At 30.7% G+C, this 18,294-nt stretch overlaps 8 protein-coding genes and 1 pseudogene across 9 annotated transcripts, besides 5 other annotated features; 5 read left to right on the forward strand and 4 right to left on the reverse strand.

Moving 5' to 3' along the window:
* Positions 1-374: 374 nt before the first annotated feature.
* Positions 375-3,367, reverse strand: TVAGG3_0258650 (autophagy of peroxisome; the record flags this gene model as incomplete). The annotated part of the gene is made up of 1 exon (XM_001312207.1): positions 375-3,359. One exon carries the CDS (start codon positions 3,357-3,359, stop codon positions 375-377), a length of 2,985 nt encoding a protein of 994 aa, XP_001312208.1.
* A 372-nt stretch (positions 3,368-3,739) lies between these two features.
* Positions 3,740-4,398, reverse strand: TVAGG3_0258660 (uncharacterized protein; the record flags this gene model as incomplete). Its single annotated transcript, XM_001312208.1, has 1 exon — positions 3,919-4,398. One exon carries the CDS (start codon positions 4,396-4,398, stop codon positions 3,919-3,921), a length of 480 nt encoding a protein of 159 aa, XP_001312209.1.
* Positions 4,399-4,677: 279 nt separating this feature from the next.
* TVAGG3_0258670 (uncharacterized protein) lies at positions 4,678-5,107 on the forward strand (the record flags this gene model as incomplete). Its single annotated transcript, XM_001312209.1, has 1 exon — positions 4,678-4,992. One exon carries the CDS (start codon positions 4,678-4,680, stop codon positions 4,990-4,992), a length of 315 nt encoding a protein of 104 aa, XP_001312210.1.
* A 1,083-nt stretch (positions 5,108-6,190) lies between these two features.
* On the reverse strand, positions 6,191-7,399 carry TVAGG3_0258680 (positive regulation of cilium movement; the record flags this gene model as incomplete). Its single annotated transcript, XM_001312210.1, has 1 exon — positions 6,191-7,399. The coding sequence occupies one exon, from the start codon at positions 7,397-7,399 to the stop codon at positions 6,191-6,193; it is 1,209 nt and encodes a 402-aa protein (XP_001312211.1).
* Positions 7,400-7,594: 195 nt separating this feature from the next.
* On the reverse strand, positions 7,595-8,467 carry TVAGG3_0258690 (palmitoyl-(protein) hydrolase protein; the record flags this gene model as incomplete). Its single annotated transcript, XM_001312211.1, has 1 exon — positions 7,595-8,467. One exon carries the CDS (start codon positions 8,465-8,467, stop codon positions 7,595-7,597), a length of 873 nt encoding a protein of 290 aa, XP_001312212.1.
* A 2,125-nt stretch (positions 8,468-10,592) lies between these two features.
* TVAGG3_0258700 (uncharacterized protein) lies at positions 10,593-11,252 on the forward strand (the record flags this gene model as incomplete). The annotated part of the gene is made up of 1 exon (XM_001312212.1): positions 10,593-11,252. One exon carries the CDS (start codon positions 10,593-10,595, stop codon positions 11,250-11,252), a length of 660 nt encoding a protein of 219 aa, XP_001312213.1.
* Positions 11,253-11,946: 694 nt separating this feature from the next.
* On the forward strand, positions 11,947-12,876 carry TVAGG3_0258710 (uncharacterized protein; the record flags this gene model as incomplete). The annotated part of the gene is made up of 1 exon (XM_001312213.2): positions 11,947-12,876. The coding sequence occupies one exon, from the start codon at positions 11,947-11,949 to the stop codon at positions 12,874-12,876; it is 930 nt and encodes a 309-aa protein (XP_001312214.1).
* Positions 12,877-13,161: 285 nt separating this feature from the next.
* Positions 13,162-13,189: a terminal%2Cinverted (terminal inverted repeat of Mariner transposon ID:TVAGG3_0258720).
* Positions 13,162-14,465: a mobile genetic element.
* Positions 13,258-14,385, forward strand: TVAGG3_0258730 (annotated as a pseudogene). Its single transcript has one exon. A coding segment is annotated over exon 1 (1,128 nt).
* Positions 14,438-14,465: a terminal%2Cinverted (terminal inverted repeat of Mariner transposon ID:TVAGG3_0258720).
* A 242-nt stretch (positions 14,466-14,707) lies between these two features.
* Positions 14,708-14,738: a mobile genetic element.
* Positions 14,708-14,738: a terminal%2Cinverted (terminal inverted repeat of tvBac_53III transposon ID:TVAGG3_0258740).
* A 2,830-nt stretch (positions 14,739-17,568) lies between these two features.
* On the forward strand, positions 17,569-18,237 carry TVAGG3_0258750 (uncharacterized protein; the record flags this gene model as incomplete). The annotated part of the gene is made up of 1 exon (XM_001312214.1): positions 17,569-18,237. One exon carries the CDS (start codon positions 17,569-17,571, stop codon positions 18,235-18,237), a length of 669 nt encoding a protein of 222 aa, XP_001312215.1.
* Positions 18,238-18,294: the final 57 nt, after the last annotated feature.

Below are 18,294 nucleotides of genomic sequence, written 5' to 3' on the forward strand. Positions count from 1 at the left end.
CATCTATCTTATCAAACATCTAAATATTGATCTTTGAGAATTTAATCCTAATAATTGACCCATAGACATTAAGAGAATAACCATCAAGCATATTTATATTACATGATTATATTAGAGTTGTTCAACAAATATTTTATGAAATATTCCAAATTGAATCGCATTTTATTTGATTAGAAGGTAAATATTATGACTTCTAAATGATTCAATAAGCAATTGAATCAAAAGGCTTACTGTGGTTTCATAAAATGCATGAGAAATCAATATTTTTCTTTTAATATTGAAACGCAAACATGAATTTGAGTTTATAAAAATAGACATTTAAATATAGAAACAGAAGATAGTAAATATATATAAATACAAATAATAATAAAAAATTATTTGATACTAAATTTGTTTTTCTTTGGTGACCAAAAGTTGATTACACCACTTTCATCACCAGTTACAAACAAATCATCATTATCACTAAGCCATGCTGCAGTTACTCTCGAAGTATGTCCGTGCAAACCTCTTGTGTAGCCTTCTGGCAAAGAAATGAAGTAGGAATCCTTTCCTTTTGTCACAGGAAGTGATTTCGCCGGTTTCGTGTCGAATAATTCGAAAGACGATGTCGGATATATCGAATCAAAAACAAATGTTCCATTTTGATTCATCGCGTATACTTCATTCTTGCAGCTTGCGACGCACTGACAGTTACCGTTGATCTCTATTATAGGAGTGTCCTTTGAAGTATCGTAAATAAACGCATTATCATCACAAACGCAAATAAAAGTTCCGTATGGACTTTTCTTTACATTTGTAACGTATCTACAAGGGTAATTTATATTGGCCGACCAAACAGGGAGGTTCACTCTTTCGTCAATTAGCAACAAATTGTTTTCTGAAGCGATAACAATGAAAGGAACGTTTTCAAACGCATCGAATGAGAGTATCTTGGACTCAAGTTTGTATTCGTCCTTGAGTTTGAACGTTTGGATGTCTCTCATCTCTAATGAATTTGAGAAATTTGTTTGGATTAGGACTGTATTCTCATCTATGGGCTTCATTGAAGTGATAGTCTTATTGGTTTGGTATATTTGATGAATATCCATTAAATCTGTCATCAAATTCAATGAATTTGTATCGGAAAATAAAATTTTGTTGTTTCCAAGTCGACAAATCGAATGGATATTGGTATCATAGTCAAGAACACCTGCTATTTTGATCTTTGGATCAGTGTTTTTGACCATAATCTTGGAAAGTGTCGATTTTCCGGACAATGCAACAAATGTTGTCAAATTTGAACGGTAAATACCTCTTATTCTTGCATTATCGACCTTGGAAGAGCTGAATAATGCTGATTTATACTTCCATTGACCTCTTTCTTTAGGGCAATACACTGATGGAGAGTATTTCATTCGAATTCCTTTTTTGGCCTTGTTTGTATCGATTGGTTCTTTGTCAGTTTCGAATACAAGGTCAGTAGCGAACTGTCCGAAGAAAGACATCTGATAAGTACTGTCTAATAACTGAATTAAATTTGCACTCGTCTCACGATCGAGATAACTGCCTCTGCTTGCGCAGGATGATGCAAATTGAAAAAGATACGGATGATATTCGCGTGGAATTGGCACTTTTTTGACAAAATTTGTTAATGCCAAAATATTTTGAGCTCCAAATGGAGTATTATAGTCAATGGAGTCCAAAGCAGCAAATATAGGTTCAATTAAGCTGGTTTCGAAGCACATTCTTGTCTTTAAATCCATGTTTTCGTAAAATGAGACAATAACATCAATAAGTTTGGGCAAAACGCCTTCAACTCTAATTAAACTAAGAGAATATAAATAAATCAACTCAAGCAAGTCAAAATTTCCACTTGTTCCTGCAATTTTGCAATTATCTAAAAATACAAACTCTGCTCCAATGGTTTTTTCGCTTGGCGGCCTGTCAATTGGTATTTCCACGAAGTTTACGAACAAGTAGTTCATAGTTCTGAGGTCTCTTATGAAAGATGGGAAAATTCTCACCATATCAATGGCAAAAAGTGGTAAATCGGTCAAATAAATGTAGGAAAACTCCTTTCTGTTAACGTCCATTAGTCTTTTGAGGATAAAATTCGTATGGTAGTTAGCCAAATCTTCAGGAACGTTTTGAACGGTATGAAGTATTCTTTTTATGCCATCCCACGCGTATATTGCCTCTATAGTTCTTTTCTCAATCAGTTCGAACAAAGGCGGAATGGCTCTTAACAGTTTTGTGCTGTCATCAAAAAATTTTATTGAATAATCAACGTAATCATCGATTAACTGCTCGTAATGCAAACAGTAATAAGCATCAACAATACAGTCCGATAATATATGAAAATAGATCAAAGAACCAAATCCAATATCTTTTGGCAAAATTGCCATGATATTTGGATGAACGTTAACTATATCATTGATATTGATATCCTTGAGTCCATATCTGAAGAATGCATCGTAGTAAATCGACATCCATTGTGGAAAATAAGATTGATAATTTTGCATCGCAGAAAATCGGTCTTTCGTGTCAATGGATATGAGTAATTCAATTAATTTCCGCATATTTGGGTCCGTTACTTTATTTACCTTTTCTGTGAAATCTTTTTCGCCATTTTTGTATTGAACTAAAGTTCCGAAGTCAAAGAGATGGTTTCCGTCTGTAAATATGTAATATAAGACACAGCCAAGAGAAAAGTAGTCGGATGCGTACATATCGATGTTTGGACTTGATTCATTTTCGATTAATCTTTCTGGAGCTAAATAGGCACAGCCGAAGCATGAAAAATAGTGCATGTAGAAGTTCGGTTGGTTTACTCGAAGGAAATCTGGTTTGTATGGGGAATGATCGGATAAATTTACTTCAAATCGATCAGATAAAAGAACGTTCTCGGGTTTTATGGCACCATGATATATTTCATGGGAGTGGAGACTGAATACTGAACGTACAAGCTGATAAGAGATCCATAACTGGTCATAAAATGTTAATTTTGGAAAATCATCCATTCGAGAAACAAGATCTAAAGGCATATATGGTCTGACAAGATAAGCAGCATTGTTTGTAACGAAATATTGTATATCTAAGTTGCCACGTAAAGTAGATTTGTTTTTGACTAAATTTTCAAAAATTTTTTGTGACTTTCCAATTGCCTCTAGAGAAGCAGCTCGAACATCTTTGTATTGTGCATCGTTATCGGGTATTTTATAGCATTTAACGACGAATTCTGAATTTGATTTTTTATCATTTACAAGAAAAGATAGCATAAATGTACCATCAAACAAACTTCTCGCAACTTGAAGATCCATCTTCTCAAAATCTGATAAATACCAGCTTTGTCCAGTAGGGCAGACAATCTGGTTGCCCATAAAAGAATAAAAAATGGCAAAATTTCACCAAGATAAAGCTAATATATGACTTGTCAATAATAGATATGAAAAATTTAAAATAAAATTAGATAAAATCAAATGCGGCCAAAATTTCTTGGCATTTTATCGGTGCATGAAGATTTTTTAATATAAATATATGTGACTAGACAGATATATCTATGTTGGATGTCCAAATTCAAGTTTTGGCCTTGAAATATGGAGATCAATTAAATTTCGGGATTTTAACTCCTACCATTAGATATTTCAACAATCATATTGCTCTAGTTTAAGAGCATATCATTCATAACTGTTTATCTCAAATAAAATGTAAAAATTCATTTAATAAAGACAAAATATTTAAAATTTTCTTTAACGAATAGCTACTTCATAGGGATTTATAAGTTTTTTAACTATAAATTCTAGTATATTTAAACAAAGAATTTTATAATTTGAAATTTTTTTAAAATAAATACACTAATGGTTTTAATAAGAATGTAAGTAGTAAACAGCTGGAATTGGTAGCTATTATAGGAATTAATAACAAAAAAATCAATTGAAATTATATCATATTTTCACGTTTCGATCTCATTTGTAGGTTCTTGTCGTCAGTATTTATTTGATTTTTTGGAACTAGTGGTTCCAAGTCATCTGTTGTAATTTTATTCTTTTTATTAAGCATGCAAGTAATATATGATATAATTGATGATGCAAGACCAATAAGTCCGAATAAAACTGCAACGATTACAATTGTAACAGTCCAATTGACAACAATTAATGCAATTGTATTTTCAGAATTGTTTATTTTTGCATGATGTAAACCCATTTTGAGTGCTGGTGCTGTGCAGTTAACAAAACCTTTCTTTGATGAATCGCAGCTAAGTTTAAGATCATCTATATAAATTGTGAAATCTGTTAAATCCTCTGGTGCATATTGAAAGAGTACTTGACGTGCAGTATTGGATCCAATCATCCAAGGTGAGACACCTTTCAATTGTGCTGCATCTGCACTGCGCGACAGAGAGATAAACAACGATAACATTATAATAAAAATTGAAATAAATCATAAGAAGTGACTAGACACTATTATTGGAAGAAAATTATGGAATATATAGCTTTTCTGAGAAGTAGAGAGCATGAGATAGCAATGGATGCTGTTTAGAATTGTTGTAAAAATCAAAATCTTATCTGAAAAGATATCTTTTTTGCCGCAAATTCGAAAATAAAGCATATAGAAGGAATATGTTCTGTTTTTGATCTTAACTGAGAATTGGACTAAATTCAAAATGAGAAGATTTTAGCCAAATTTTAAACGTTAACTATGAGTAAATTCTCGAGTTGGAAGCCAACTCTAGAAAAGAATGATAATAATTACGAGGCACTATACAGAGAAGAAGCGAAAAAGTTTTGGGATTTACAGCAAATCCAACAGACAGAAGAGGAAAAAGAATATGAAGAATTATGTCATCAACTTGAAGAAATGTCAATGAAATTCCGCGAAGAAATAGACACAGTTGCAGGAGAAAATCATATTTTACAAGAAAAGATAACTAAAAATTCAAATAACAAGAAATTGCTTGAAGATCTCTCTGCAGAAGAGCAAACTTTAATTCGCATAATTAGAAATTATACATAACAACTCAAACAAATATCGAGGTTGAAGATATTCAATTTCGGTATACAATGCTGTTATTTTTTTATATTGTTGTGTTGTATTTGATAAATCAATAAATGTTTAAACTTTATATGCATTTTGGTCAGTCAATCCGTTATAATTAGTTTAATTTGATTCAATGAGTTTCCAATTTCAAAATATTCAAGAAACTGTAACGCTGTTACTACAGCATGTGAACGTATATGTTTTGGAATTCCCGTTCATTTTTGGGACATAGAAATTGAGGTAGATCAGAATCAAAAAAGTGACAATTATTATGATTTCATTCTTAATTTGCTTCACGATATGTCAAAAATCGAGTTGCACAATTTGCAAAGAATTCGTTGATAATTGGAAGCAATTCAAAAATGAATCAAATTGCAAAGAAAAATTGATTTTATATTGTCAAAATTTCACAAATTCGGATGAAAAAAAGATCTGTGATGATGTCATTTACAGGTATCATTTGTTTAACAGATCTTTAGCCATTAATTCAAATTATCAGACGTGTTATGATTTCAACTACTGCTATTCATTAAACCCTATTAGATTTATAAATACCAAGAAGATTCTTTCATTTATAGGAGAGATATTCAGCTTTATCTTTTTCAAAATGATTTTGAAAATTGCAATTAATATAATTACATTCAAATTTCTATTTGTAATACCTTATTTGTTCAGATACGTATGGCATTTAATATGTATTCCAATTGAAATATATCATAATTTTACATTTGAAAATATTGGACGAATTTTAACAATAACTCGAGAAATTCCTTTCTATTTCTATTTTGTTATTCCTATTTACCTAATATTTTCATTTATTGCTTATGATGCTTTCAAAATTTCATTCTATAAGACCAAATCAGCTATTGCATTAAGTGCTCTTTTCTTCATCGTCATGGTAGTTACAAGTGTTATTTCATTAACCAAATACTCAAGTATTCCCAATATATTAACTGATTTATTTGATTATTGTTTCTTCTAATGTCAAACCATTAGCTCATTATTGATTGTTTGTTTGTACTAAATATTTGTTCTGTTAAAATCATGTTTTTTATGAGAAAATAAAAAATATATTTTTTATATATTATGGTCAAGTATAAGCAATGATTAATATTGATTGAAATATTAAATCTATATAAGTATCGCATTTATTACAAACAATAAAAAAATAATATTAAACATTAAAACCAGGAATAAGTGCAAATGGCAACGATTTGACTGTTGCCAAGATATTATTATAAGTTTCTTGTATTTTATCCGTTGACGGATAAACTCTTACAAATTTGCTATTTTTCACCGCGCTTTTTTTCTCATTATTGATAGAATCGATCAAATTTTGGGACTGACTAATAAATGCACTGAAGTTTTCGCCATCCCAGCCAAAAGATCGCTCCGAAATGCAAGCTTGAACTTGTGAAAGCGGGCAACCTATTCTAATAGCATCTCTAATCATTGAAACCTTCATTCTTCGTTCTGGTGGTCGATAATAATCAAGGCTTGGCCTATAATTTACTTCCAAAACGTGTGGCATCAAATCTTTGTCGAGAAGTATGTCAAAACCAAGAATTTGGAAGCATCTTGGATAAGGAATTGATTTCACAAAATCATTGACGCCTTTTTCGAAGTATTTGTAGCAAGATAAAATTGTTAGAACCGCAACGCGATCAATTCTACTCCATAGCTCTTCAGGTGTTATCTGCATCTTAGGAATGATATCGCTGATTAGTTTGGAAATCTCTTCCATACTTTTCTCGCCAACATTAAATTTATTTAAACCAACATTTGTGATTTGAGAATAAACTGAGTTGGCACCTTGTGCAGATGAGCAAAATCTTGCAACTCCATCTCTGTAAACATATACTGTAAGTGGAGAAACTGATGCGACCAAAACATATACACGTAAATCGTATTTTCGGTCATCGATTGTATGTGATTCGATATACTCTTGGCCAACTGCTAGGATATCTTCTGGAGCATATTCATTTCCGGGATCTATAATAGTAATACCAACTCCGAGTGATCCGCCGTCAGGTTTTATGATATGTCTCACGTTCTTTTTTGCAATTGCTTTCTTAAGCCGTTTTCCTTCAAATGGTAAAATGTATGTTTTAGGTACAAAAGAATATTCTTCAGGAAAATATTCTTTCATATGCTGTATAAGTCTAGCAAATGATGATTTTCTGCAAAGTAAATGGATATATGGTATTCTATTTACTACCTGCCAAGGATGAAGAAATTTATAATAATCGATTAAATTAAGAGTATCGTGCCATACTAAAACGGCTGAAGGATTGTTTTCATCGTACGGGATGCCTGCTTCCTGGAAAGCTTGAATAACAGAATTAAATTTTAGCTGTATAATTGTTGCTTTCACTCCCGACATTTTGAATGAAAATTTTCTTAAAATAGTATTGGAAATGCTGATAAGCATTCCGAAATTTCCTTTCCAAATTTGCTTTTTGTAAAGAATTGAATCGGTGACGATATCTTTTGAGTGACATTTTCAATTGATTCTTACGATGAAGGTGGATAGAATGATAGAAGTATTTATTAAAATAAATAACAAATATATCTAATATTAGGCAAATTCAACTTCAACTCCAAGCCAATGTGCAATGAAAATTGTTGCATCAGTAATGATTTTTGGTGGGCGGTCATCATTGGTAGATCCTGGAACTATATGGATTTCTTTATGATCTGTAGGTAAAGAATCGAAGAGGATTTGTGAATTTGATGTAGGGATGAAATCATCTTCATTACCATGAATGAAGAATGTAGGGGTTATGCAAAATCCTGCTAAATCTATGATATTAAGTGATTCTATATCAAACTCTGTGTCTTCTAAGACTTTTTGTCGGATCTTAGGCCAAAGTGAATCATACATTGAATCTGGTATTTTCTTTTGTTTTGCAATTCTCATGCATAGTTCGTGTAGCGATGCAAAAGGAGTATCTGCAATAATCGCTTTGATATCTTTTCTTGTTGATGCAACAATAAATGCTGTGACGGCGCCCATTGCTCTACCCCAGAAAGCAATCTTTTGGCAGTCATATCTTTCTTGTATTGTTTCTACAGCTAGAATCGCATCTTGAGCTTCATAGTGACCAAGTGTAACGAAATCGCCTTGGCTACAGCCGCACCCAGCAAAATCAAAACAGTAAACGTTTATGCCAATTGGAAGAAATAAAGAAACGCAAAAACGGCCTTCAAGCTGATTTGATGCATTTCCATGCATGTAAACTACACAAGGATTTCCTGGAGCTGGGTTTGGTGCTTTGTAATATGAGCCAGCTATTGTGTATCCACGAAGATTTACAAAATTAAGCTCTTCTCGCTCAATTTCGCCAAATCCTTCAATGCTAAACTTTGTTGGGAGAGTTTCTAATTTGTATTTGTTGCGTGGTGGCCTAATTATGCCTTTCTTTGCAAGTGAAACAATCAAGGAGCTCATAAAAAATTATTCTGAGCCGTAAAATTTTATTGATCTTTTGTTGATAAAGTAGATTCTGTTATGTTATTTAAAAATGATAAAAATAAAAATTGAGGTTCTGATTTTTTGAGAGCTTCTATCGGTAAATAAATTTCATAATTTTCCAATATAAAAATAGTTGACGAGATCAATCATTACAAAATTCCGAAATCTGACAATTCGTTTAAAATTGATATTTGGTTTATATAATTTAAATGAAAACAAAATCTGATTCTAGTTGCAATTCGAAATTTCTAAAAGAAATTCATTATTACGAATAAATATCGATAAAACTTAGGCATTTGGTGAAATTTGGCCGAGTAATATATTGGATTGGTTTTGTTTCACTGTAATTTGATTGTAAACGCAAGTAGAGAATATTATTTTTTACTTGGCACAAACAAATTTAGAATACCAAATCATCGAGTAAGCATATCATATCAAATATTCGCACCGTAAGGGGTTTAATTACTCAAATGATGATCAATTCCTGCTCTGGGTAGAGAAACTCGAGCAATTTTCCAAACACAGGAAAATAATCTCATTTCAAGGAAAATCGTTGAAATTTGAAGCTTAGATCTTCAAGTATTAGCAAATTAAACAAGAGTTTTTCTTTTTGTTCAATTATGAAAATAAATTTTACATTAATTGATCACTCCTTTGAGATATTTAAATTCTCAAATCCAGCATCATTACTTGGTTGAGACACTATACTTAAATAGAATTGACAAATATAATGGAAATTTTAGGTAAGTTATATAAATACATAGCATACACGAGAGTTATAATTCTTCGCTCTATGTTGTTTATTCACCTCTACCTATTCAATATATCATGTTTGATATGGAAATAGTCGGGAAACAACTCCATGATCATTCCAAGTCCAGACAATCAATAATCCAAAAAAAGAAATTTCCGCTGAGGAAAAATTATTTCATTCAAAACAAGCTCATAATCCACAGATGAAACTTAATTTGAGTGTTACTCGAAGATACTGTATTTTATCGCTAATGTTCAACAACGACTTTGTTACCATATGAATATAATTTTGACATACTCAAACAGATATCTTCAAATAATGGCATCTCTGCTTTCAAATGAATTAGATGAAACTATATAGTACATAATTTCATTAAGAATAACAATATTATAAATAACAAACGCTACCATTAATCCTCAACTTCTAATTATCAGATATAGCATGGATAACCGAATTCTCAAATGCTTGTTTTCAGAACTAAGAAATACATTCGGGAAATTTTGAATATTAAAATATTTAGTTTGAATTGCTTATTTTCATGTTCAACTGTGAGATATCTTATGATATTAGTGGTCAAGTCCATCAGCGAAATAGAATATTGTATTGGATATTTACGACTTTATTAATATGAGTACTATTCTGAAGGTTGATTATATGAAATTAATGAAATGAAATCAAAAGATTATAACCTTTAATTTTTTTCAAGTGCATAATTTGAAAATTAATCATAACTCCGTAAGAGATGAGCGTATACTTCAATTGAAAAGAGAACACGAATAATAATGAGATGCAATTTTCTGATCACAATGTGATATGAAATTTTGAGAATCTCATAGAAAATTTTGATTAACATTACCTGCCTGCATATATAAACTTAATTTATCAGATATTATTATCACACAATTCTCATAAATCTTGGAGTATTGAACGAAGTGATAAAGAACAAAGATCAAAATTCATATTATCAAACGTATAAATCTAGGAAATCTTCAAATCATGTAGAAAAACAGTTCGGTTTTGAAAAATGCAAGAAAGTTCAGCTGGGATGAATATTTTTACAGACAAGTTAGATATAATAAGATTCAAAATGGAACCACGTTATTTGACAACGCAAGCAATAATAATTATTACATTTTTATATGCTACTTTGAAAACTGCAAAGAAACATGTGCAATTTATATTCAAAGAGATAACGAAATCTGCACTTTACTTGAAGATACTGTATTTGATAATTGCAGTTCCACCTTAAGAGATAGAAGTGGATCTGTTCACTATCTATGCCTTGCAGAAGGGCAATTTGTTCAACAACGAACTTGTTATTATAAATCAATAGCAGAAGAATATTATATGGCATTTGCTCAAGGTGTTAAACCTTCTTCTTCCAATAAAAACTACGCAATTGAAGTTTCAGTTTCTATGTGTGGAGAAAATGAAGAAAAAGGATTTGGAACATTTGGTATTGGAAAAGGAGATTTACATTTTGAGAATAATAACATCACAAACAATAAATGTAAGATATTTTCATCAAGTTTTATTGAACTTGATGGAAGTTCAGGAACATGTAATTTCTCAACATTTAGAGAAAACAAACAAATTGATTGTTCATTTTATTTTAACAGTGAAGAAGAATCATTAATTCAAACATTTTCTTTTTGCAATGTTATTGGAAATAAATGCAGGACTGGCAATGAAACTGTTCTATTTTATTGTGAAAGCACAGTTAAAGTTGACTACTGCATATTTTTAGATAACATTGCAAAGTGCATGTTTCGTCAATCAAAATATGGTTGCGCATTGACAATTTCAGATTCCTATGTTGAATCAAATTCGACAATAGGATCGGGCATTGAATTTAATAATCTCAAAGGAAATTATGATTTTAATACTTATACCCATTTATTCAAAGAAAATTGTTTCAAAGGTTCATATATAATTTCGATTAAGATCTCCTACCTTTCAAAATTTGCAAAGACTGCCACACCTGGATTGCTTTCATCACAAAAATGAAAATTGATACTTTGTTTTAGTCCCTAATAAATGTGACAAATCCGGAACTAAATTTTTGGGAATCCTTTATTGTTTCATTTGAATATAAATATAAATTATTTCATATGGTGTAAAAGGTGAAGTTAGAACAATATTTGTATCTTTAAAGATAAAGGTCTTTAATGATATGATTAAATATTTATTTTAATGCGTAATATGAATGATCTTATTTAGCTCAACATATAGATAATGGAATTGAATGATTTTAGAATTTTGTTTCTTTACTTGAAAAGTGGTATCATATGAAATGATATATGAAAATGTAAATGCAATTTCTCATGACTTTGAATAATGATGTTAAGAGAAATCTGAGTTGATACCAATAAAATGTCATGTGATTTTTATTTGATTCTTTTATTCAATCAGTTTAAGCCAATTTATGAATTCATCTGCTTTCAAAAAAAATAATTCAGGCTGTCGTAATTGAATATCGTTGTTCACGCCCGTAATATATTTTTACCATTAGAAAACTTCAAAATACACATTAATTGGGCATTTTTGAACTTTGCGATAAAGAACATGGAGAGGTAATATAAATATCGAATGAATAAATATAATAACTCGTAAATTTGTATAGAAACCCAGATTAATTTTGAAAAATGCAAGAAAGTTCAGCTGGGATGAATATTTCGGTAGTCAAGATAAAAACACTAAGATGCAAAACGGAACATCATTATTTGATAATACCAGTCTTAGCAATTATTACATTTTCAATTGTTACTTTGAAGAATGCAAGGAAACTGGCGCCATTTACATTAAAAGAGATAACGAAATATATGCATTAATTGAAGAGTCAGTATTTAATCACAGCAGTTCCACCTCAGAAGATGGTGGTGGATCTATTTGCTTTGACATACGGGGAGATGGAAATTTTGTTCAGCAAAGAACTTGTTATTATGCGTCAATAGCGAATTTTAATATGGCATTTTGTCAATATATTAATTCTCTTTCTAATAATAAAAACTATGCAATTGACATTTCAGTTTTCAAATGCGGAGAAAATGAAGAAAAAGGAAGAAATACATTAGATATTGGATTCAATGATATCCGCTTCGAGAATAACAACATCTCAAACAACAAATGCCAATGGTTGTCATCATGTTCAATTGTGCCCAATGGATCCCCGGGTGCATGTAATTTCTCTACATTCCGAGAAAACAACCAAACCGAAAGTAAATCAATTGGGATTTCTACGTTGGCTTATGTAACTCAAGAATTCTCCTACTGCAATGTTATTGGAAATAAATGCGGAACAGATAAAGAACAAGTTCTGTTTACTTGTCAATGTACGACTAATGTTGATCACTGCATATTTTTAAATAACATTGCCAAGTATATGTTTGAACAATATAGAGTAAGTTACACTTTGACTATTTCAGAATCATATGTTGAATCAAATTCGACAACTGGACCAGGACCGATTAAATTTAATGCTCTAAAAGAAAACAACGACTTTAATAATAATTTTATTCACTTCTACACAGAAAATTGTTTCATAGATCCAAAAGAAGTTTCACTTAAATTACCATATCTTTCAGAATTTGCCAAAACTGCATCTGCTGGATTATTCCCAACAAAAAAGTAAAAAAAAATATGAAGTTCTTCAGTGATATAATGAATCTATATTTACGGGTATAATATGAAAGATCTCATTTAACTCAAAGTATAGATAATGTAACAGAATGATTATAGAACTTTTGATACAGACTGTATTCTATACTTGAAGAATGGTATCGAAATAATGTTTCTAATAGAAATTTGAATTGGCATTGATTGAAATTAATTACTATCACAAAAATCATAAAGGAATGTGAAAATTTTAAACAAGTTAGAAATATCTTTGGACAATGTTGTGAACAATTGTTTTATATAGGGTGTCCAAAGGTGCGTTTAGCACAGCGCTCTATATGAGACTATTAAAGGAGATATATGCTGATTATAAATATATAATAAAAAATATGAATATATGTATATGATGAGTATGTTGTATTTTGGCGCCATGCCGGGATATAAAATGAATTTTGAGACAAGAGGCGGTTTCGCGGGAAATTTTGGCGGGATTTTTTTCATTTTTTTAATGAATCATAAAGAAAACATCCTCGCTCTTGCAAAAAAATGCAAAGACTGTAAAAAAATCTACGAGACATTGGTAAAATGCTTCGGTATGGATGCTCCTAGCTATTCCACTGTAACGTATCATGTTAGGATGTATCACTTCATGAACAAAAAGGCGCCCATCATAAAAATTGACAAAAAATCGCCGGATCAAAGAAAAATCAAAGCAATTCTTCAAGCGCTAGATGAAGACCCAAGAGCATCACTCAGAAGGATAGAGGAGATGACAAAGATACCACGTACAACAGTCAGTTATTATCTGCACAATTATTTGAACTACAAACTAGCGTATACACGTTGGGTTCCGCACAACCTTAATTCAGTTCAAAAAAAATCTAGAGTCCAATCTTCGAAAGAGCTCCTCTCTATATTGGGTGCGTATCAATCCAAGAAGTTTCGCTTTTTAGTAACAGGGGACGAGTCTTGGTTTCAATATGCAACAGAAGCCAAAATCATGTGGATCCCGAAGGATGAAAATCCGCAAACATTCCCGAAGAAAAAAATTGACACACCAATGATGATGTTGTCGGTTTTTTGTGGCGTGAATGGCATCATCGCAATTGATATTCTTCAAAAACCTAATACGATGAATGCTCAGTATCTAATTGACAATGTTCTTACTCAAATTATCAATTCTGATGAGTTTGAGAAATCCAAACAACAAAAACAAAAGTTTGCAATTCATTTTGATAATTCAAGAGTTCACAAAAGTCATAAGGTAATGAATTACTTGGTGGAAAACAATGTCAAAGTTGTTCCAAACCCAATTTATTCACCTGATATTGCACCCTCTGACTTTTATTTATTCGGCACGCTAAAAAAGAGAGCTGAAGGACGCGAATTCGCGAGTCCAGATGATCTTGAAAATTTTGTAAGAGAGCAATTTGAGAAATTTTCTCATGATGATTTAAAGCGTGTCTTTCAAGCCTGGATCGATCGCTGCGAACGCGTGATTGAATCCAATGGTAATTATATTTAAATAAACTTTATATATATGTAACTTGTTTATTTCTATTCGCAGTATTCAGGTTTGTGCTAAACACACCTTTGGACACCCTATATTATTTCCGAAATTATTGAAATTTTGAATTGATTATGAGTGAATGCGTATTTAAAAAGACCTTACCACTTTCTGACATACAACGAAAAAAATCAATATATCTTTATTTTAATAGCAGAAAAGTATAGCAGCCATATTAGGTTCTATATAATGATTTATATTTACTTTCTCCTGACCAAAAATATTAATATTTGACCTTAGAATATTTGGATAGAAAGCTTGGGTGTCAAAAAAATTGAGTGAATGTCAGAAAGTGGTAAGTGCATCCTTAAATGAAACAAAATCTTGCAGCATTGAACTATATGATACAGAACAACATATAGAATCATTATCAGAAAAATAAATCTATAAACTAGTCAAATTATGTAGATACTCATCTAAATTTGAAAAATGTAAGAAAGATCAGCCGGGATGAATATTATGATGACAAAGATAAATATAATAAAATATAAAACGGAACGCTATTACTTGACAAAGCAAGTCTTAGCAATTATTTGAGAATTAGATTACGTAATATTCTTCATTCAAAAAACTGAAATTCACACCTGTAAATTAAAAATTTTCAATCTTTTTGAAACCAAAACCTCCCAAATCCATCGAGTTTGGACTTATCTGGTGTAAAACTAGAGAGGAATTGTCAGAGCCAACTATATAAACATAAAATTATATCAAAATGACTAGGAGAAAAGATAAAATTTGAAAAATGCAAGAAAGTTCAGCTGGGATGAATATTTCGACAATCAACTTCAATATAATACAGCTGAAAATGGAACTGCGTTATTTGATAATACAAGTATTAACAATTATTATATTTTTAATTGCTACTTCGAAGAATGCAATGAAAACGACGCAATTTTCATTAAAAGTACAAATCAAATATGCACGTTAATTGAAGATTCAGCATTTAATAACTGCAGCTCCACGACATACGGTGGGTCTGTCTACTATGAATGCGAGAGAGAAGGACAGTTTGTCCAACAGCGAACTTGCTACACTAAATCAGTAGCAAGAAATCGCATGTCATTTCATCAATCTGTTAAACCCTCTTCTTCTTATAAAAATTATGTAATTGATGTTTCAGTTTCTAAATGCGGAGAAAATGAATCAGAAAGATGGGGAACACTAAATATTGCATATGGTGTTATCTGTTTTTCGAAAAATAATGTAACAAACAATAAATGTTTCGACTACTCTTCATTAGATGTTTATCTTGATGGTAGTCTTTCAAATTGTAATTTCTCTACTTTTAGAGGAAACATTCAAATATTTGGAACGGGATCTTTGTATTTTTTCACCAGGGACGAGTCGAAATATCAAACAGTTTCTTATTGCAAAATTATCGGAAATCAATGCGGCTCAAATGGTGGAGGGGTTCTATTTAGTTCTTCCTGTACTACAAATGTTGATCACTGTATTTTTTTAAATAACATTGCAAAATATATGTTTATGCAATATTGGTTAAATTTGACCATTTCTGATTCATATATTCAATCAAATTCAACCTATCCAACAGGTGGAACTGTTACATTTAAAAATCTAAAAGAAAATTGCGATTTTTACAATTATTCATATTTTAATATTGAAATTGATTTCTTAGAATCAGAAAAAATAATCTCGTATAAATTATCTTATCTTTTCCAATTTACAAAATCTGCAGCACCTCAATTACTTTCATTAAATAAGTAAGATTTTGTATGCAGCATTATATATCCTTGAACAAAAATCAATTTTGGCCTTTTACCAACGACAATCATGTCCACTTTTATATTTTTACATTATTTAATTTGCAACACAATGAAAGAATTACAACCATATATGCTAATATTTTTACATTATGTAATTTGCAACACAAAGATCAAAAAAAACATCAAAGTTGAACATTATGAGACCTAGTTCAAATAAGTATCAGCATTGTTAATTATGTCAATTCTTGTAGAAACGCAGATACAATTTGAAAATACAAGAAAGTTCAGTTGGAATTAATCTAATGACAATCAAGATAACTGCGTTGATATACAAAGCGATACACCACTATTTGAAAATACTAGTCTTTACAAATATTGCATTTAAGATTGTTACTTTGAAGAATGCAAAGCTATTGAGGGGAAATACATTTATTTAACAGATTTATTCCCATAGCAAGTAATGAATATATATACTCTAACTGTCTCCAAGAAAGAAAACCTGCTACTGTAAATTAATTGCACATAATATCATAATACTTTTTGAAATCTTAAACCTTCTGCCTCCACTAACAACCATGCAATTTCAGTTTCTAAGTACTGCTAATATGAAATGCAAGTGAATAGCACATTTTCCATTCTGTTCTGCGATATAGCTTTTTGGAAGAGCAACATAGATCGATTTGATTGTATATATTAAGAAGCATTGCAGAAAATATGCTTGCGATATTCTATGATATTCATTCAGCAGAAGAATTCTCTTTGGCTATTTCTGATTCATATCGCGATAATCCTACAACATTTTATGACTATTATTTTTCATAATCTAAGAGATGATCACAATTACCAAAGAAACCAGTTTAATGAACCCAGTAAAATTTTCAAAAATTGCATTTACTTTGTTCTGAATTATACATTCTTGTTTAAGATTATTTTTAGAGAATGTTCAAGCCAGTTGTTTATATACACACGCCCGTATGTTTAATATTTTTACGATAATAATGTCACATTATAATCACAATTATCACATTGAACAATGTGATGCATAGCAAACTAAAAAAAAACTATTAACTAGTTATATCATACCAAAACATTCTTAAATTTGAAAAATGCAAGAAAGTTCAGCTGGGATGAATATTTTAGCAGTCAAGATAAATATAATATAATACAAAATGGATCACCATTATATGACAATGCAAGCGATATTAATTATTACATTTTTATATGCTTCTTTGAAGATTGCAAAGAAACTGGTGCAATTTTCATTCAAAGAGAAAACACAATCTTCACATTAATTGAAGAAGCTGTTTTCCGAAACTGCGGTTCCACTTTTTATGGTGGATCTGTTTATTATTACTGCTTTAGAGGGCAGTTTGTTCAACATCGAACTTGTTATTATGCATCCTTAGCAAATCGCTGTATGGCATTTTATCAATCTCTTAGCCCTGATACACATAATAAAAATTATGCATTTGACATTTCAGTTTTTAAATGCGGAGAAAATGAAACAAAAAGATCTGGAACATTACGCATGGCAGGAGGTGATCTCCGCTTTAAGAATAACAATATCACCAACAACATATGTAAAGAAGTCTCCTCAATTTTCATTGAAATCGGTGATTATTCAAGCAACTGTAGTTTTTCAACATTCAGAGAAAATAACCAAACTAAAACAAATTCACTTTATTTTTACTATAATCCAATTTCTCACTCTACAACTCAAGAATTTTCATATTGCAATGTTATTGAAAATAAATGCGGAACAGACAATGAGCAAGTTTTATTTAATTGTAACAGTAAAACAAATGTTGATCACTGCATATTTTTAAATAACACAGCAAAGTACATGTTTAAGCAAAGTAGTAAATCCATTTTGACTATTTCAGATTCATATGCTGAACCAAATTCAAAAACAGGATCAGGAACTGTTACATTTAAAAATATAAAAGGAAATTACGATTTTAATACTTTCACTCATTTATTTAATAAAACTTGTCCAAACAATCCAAAAAATGACTCACTTAAATTACCATATCTTCCTAAATTTGCAAAAACTGCAATAATAGGATTATTTCCATCAAAAAAATAAAAATTTAATGTGAATATTTGAACTGAATTTGAGCTTTATTAAGGTTGAACTTATAGC

This window comes from Trichomonas vaginalis, chromosome V (assembly GCF_026262505.1).
Source record: "Trichomonas vaginalis G3 chromosome V, whole genome shotgun sequence".
Taxonomy (NCBI): Eukaryota; Parabasalia; order Trichomonadida; family Trichomonadidae; genus Trichomonas; species Trichomonas vaginalis.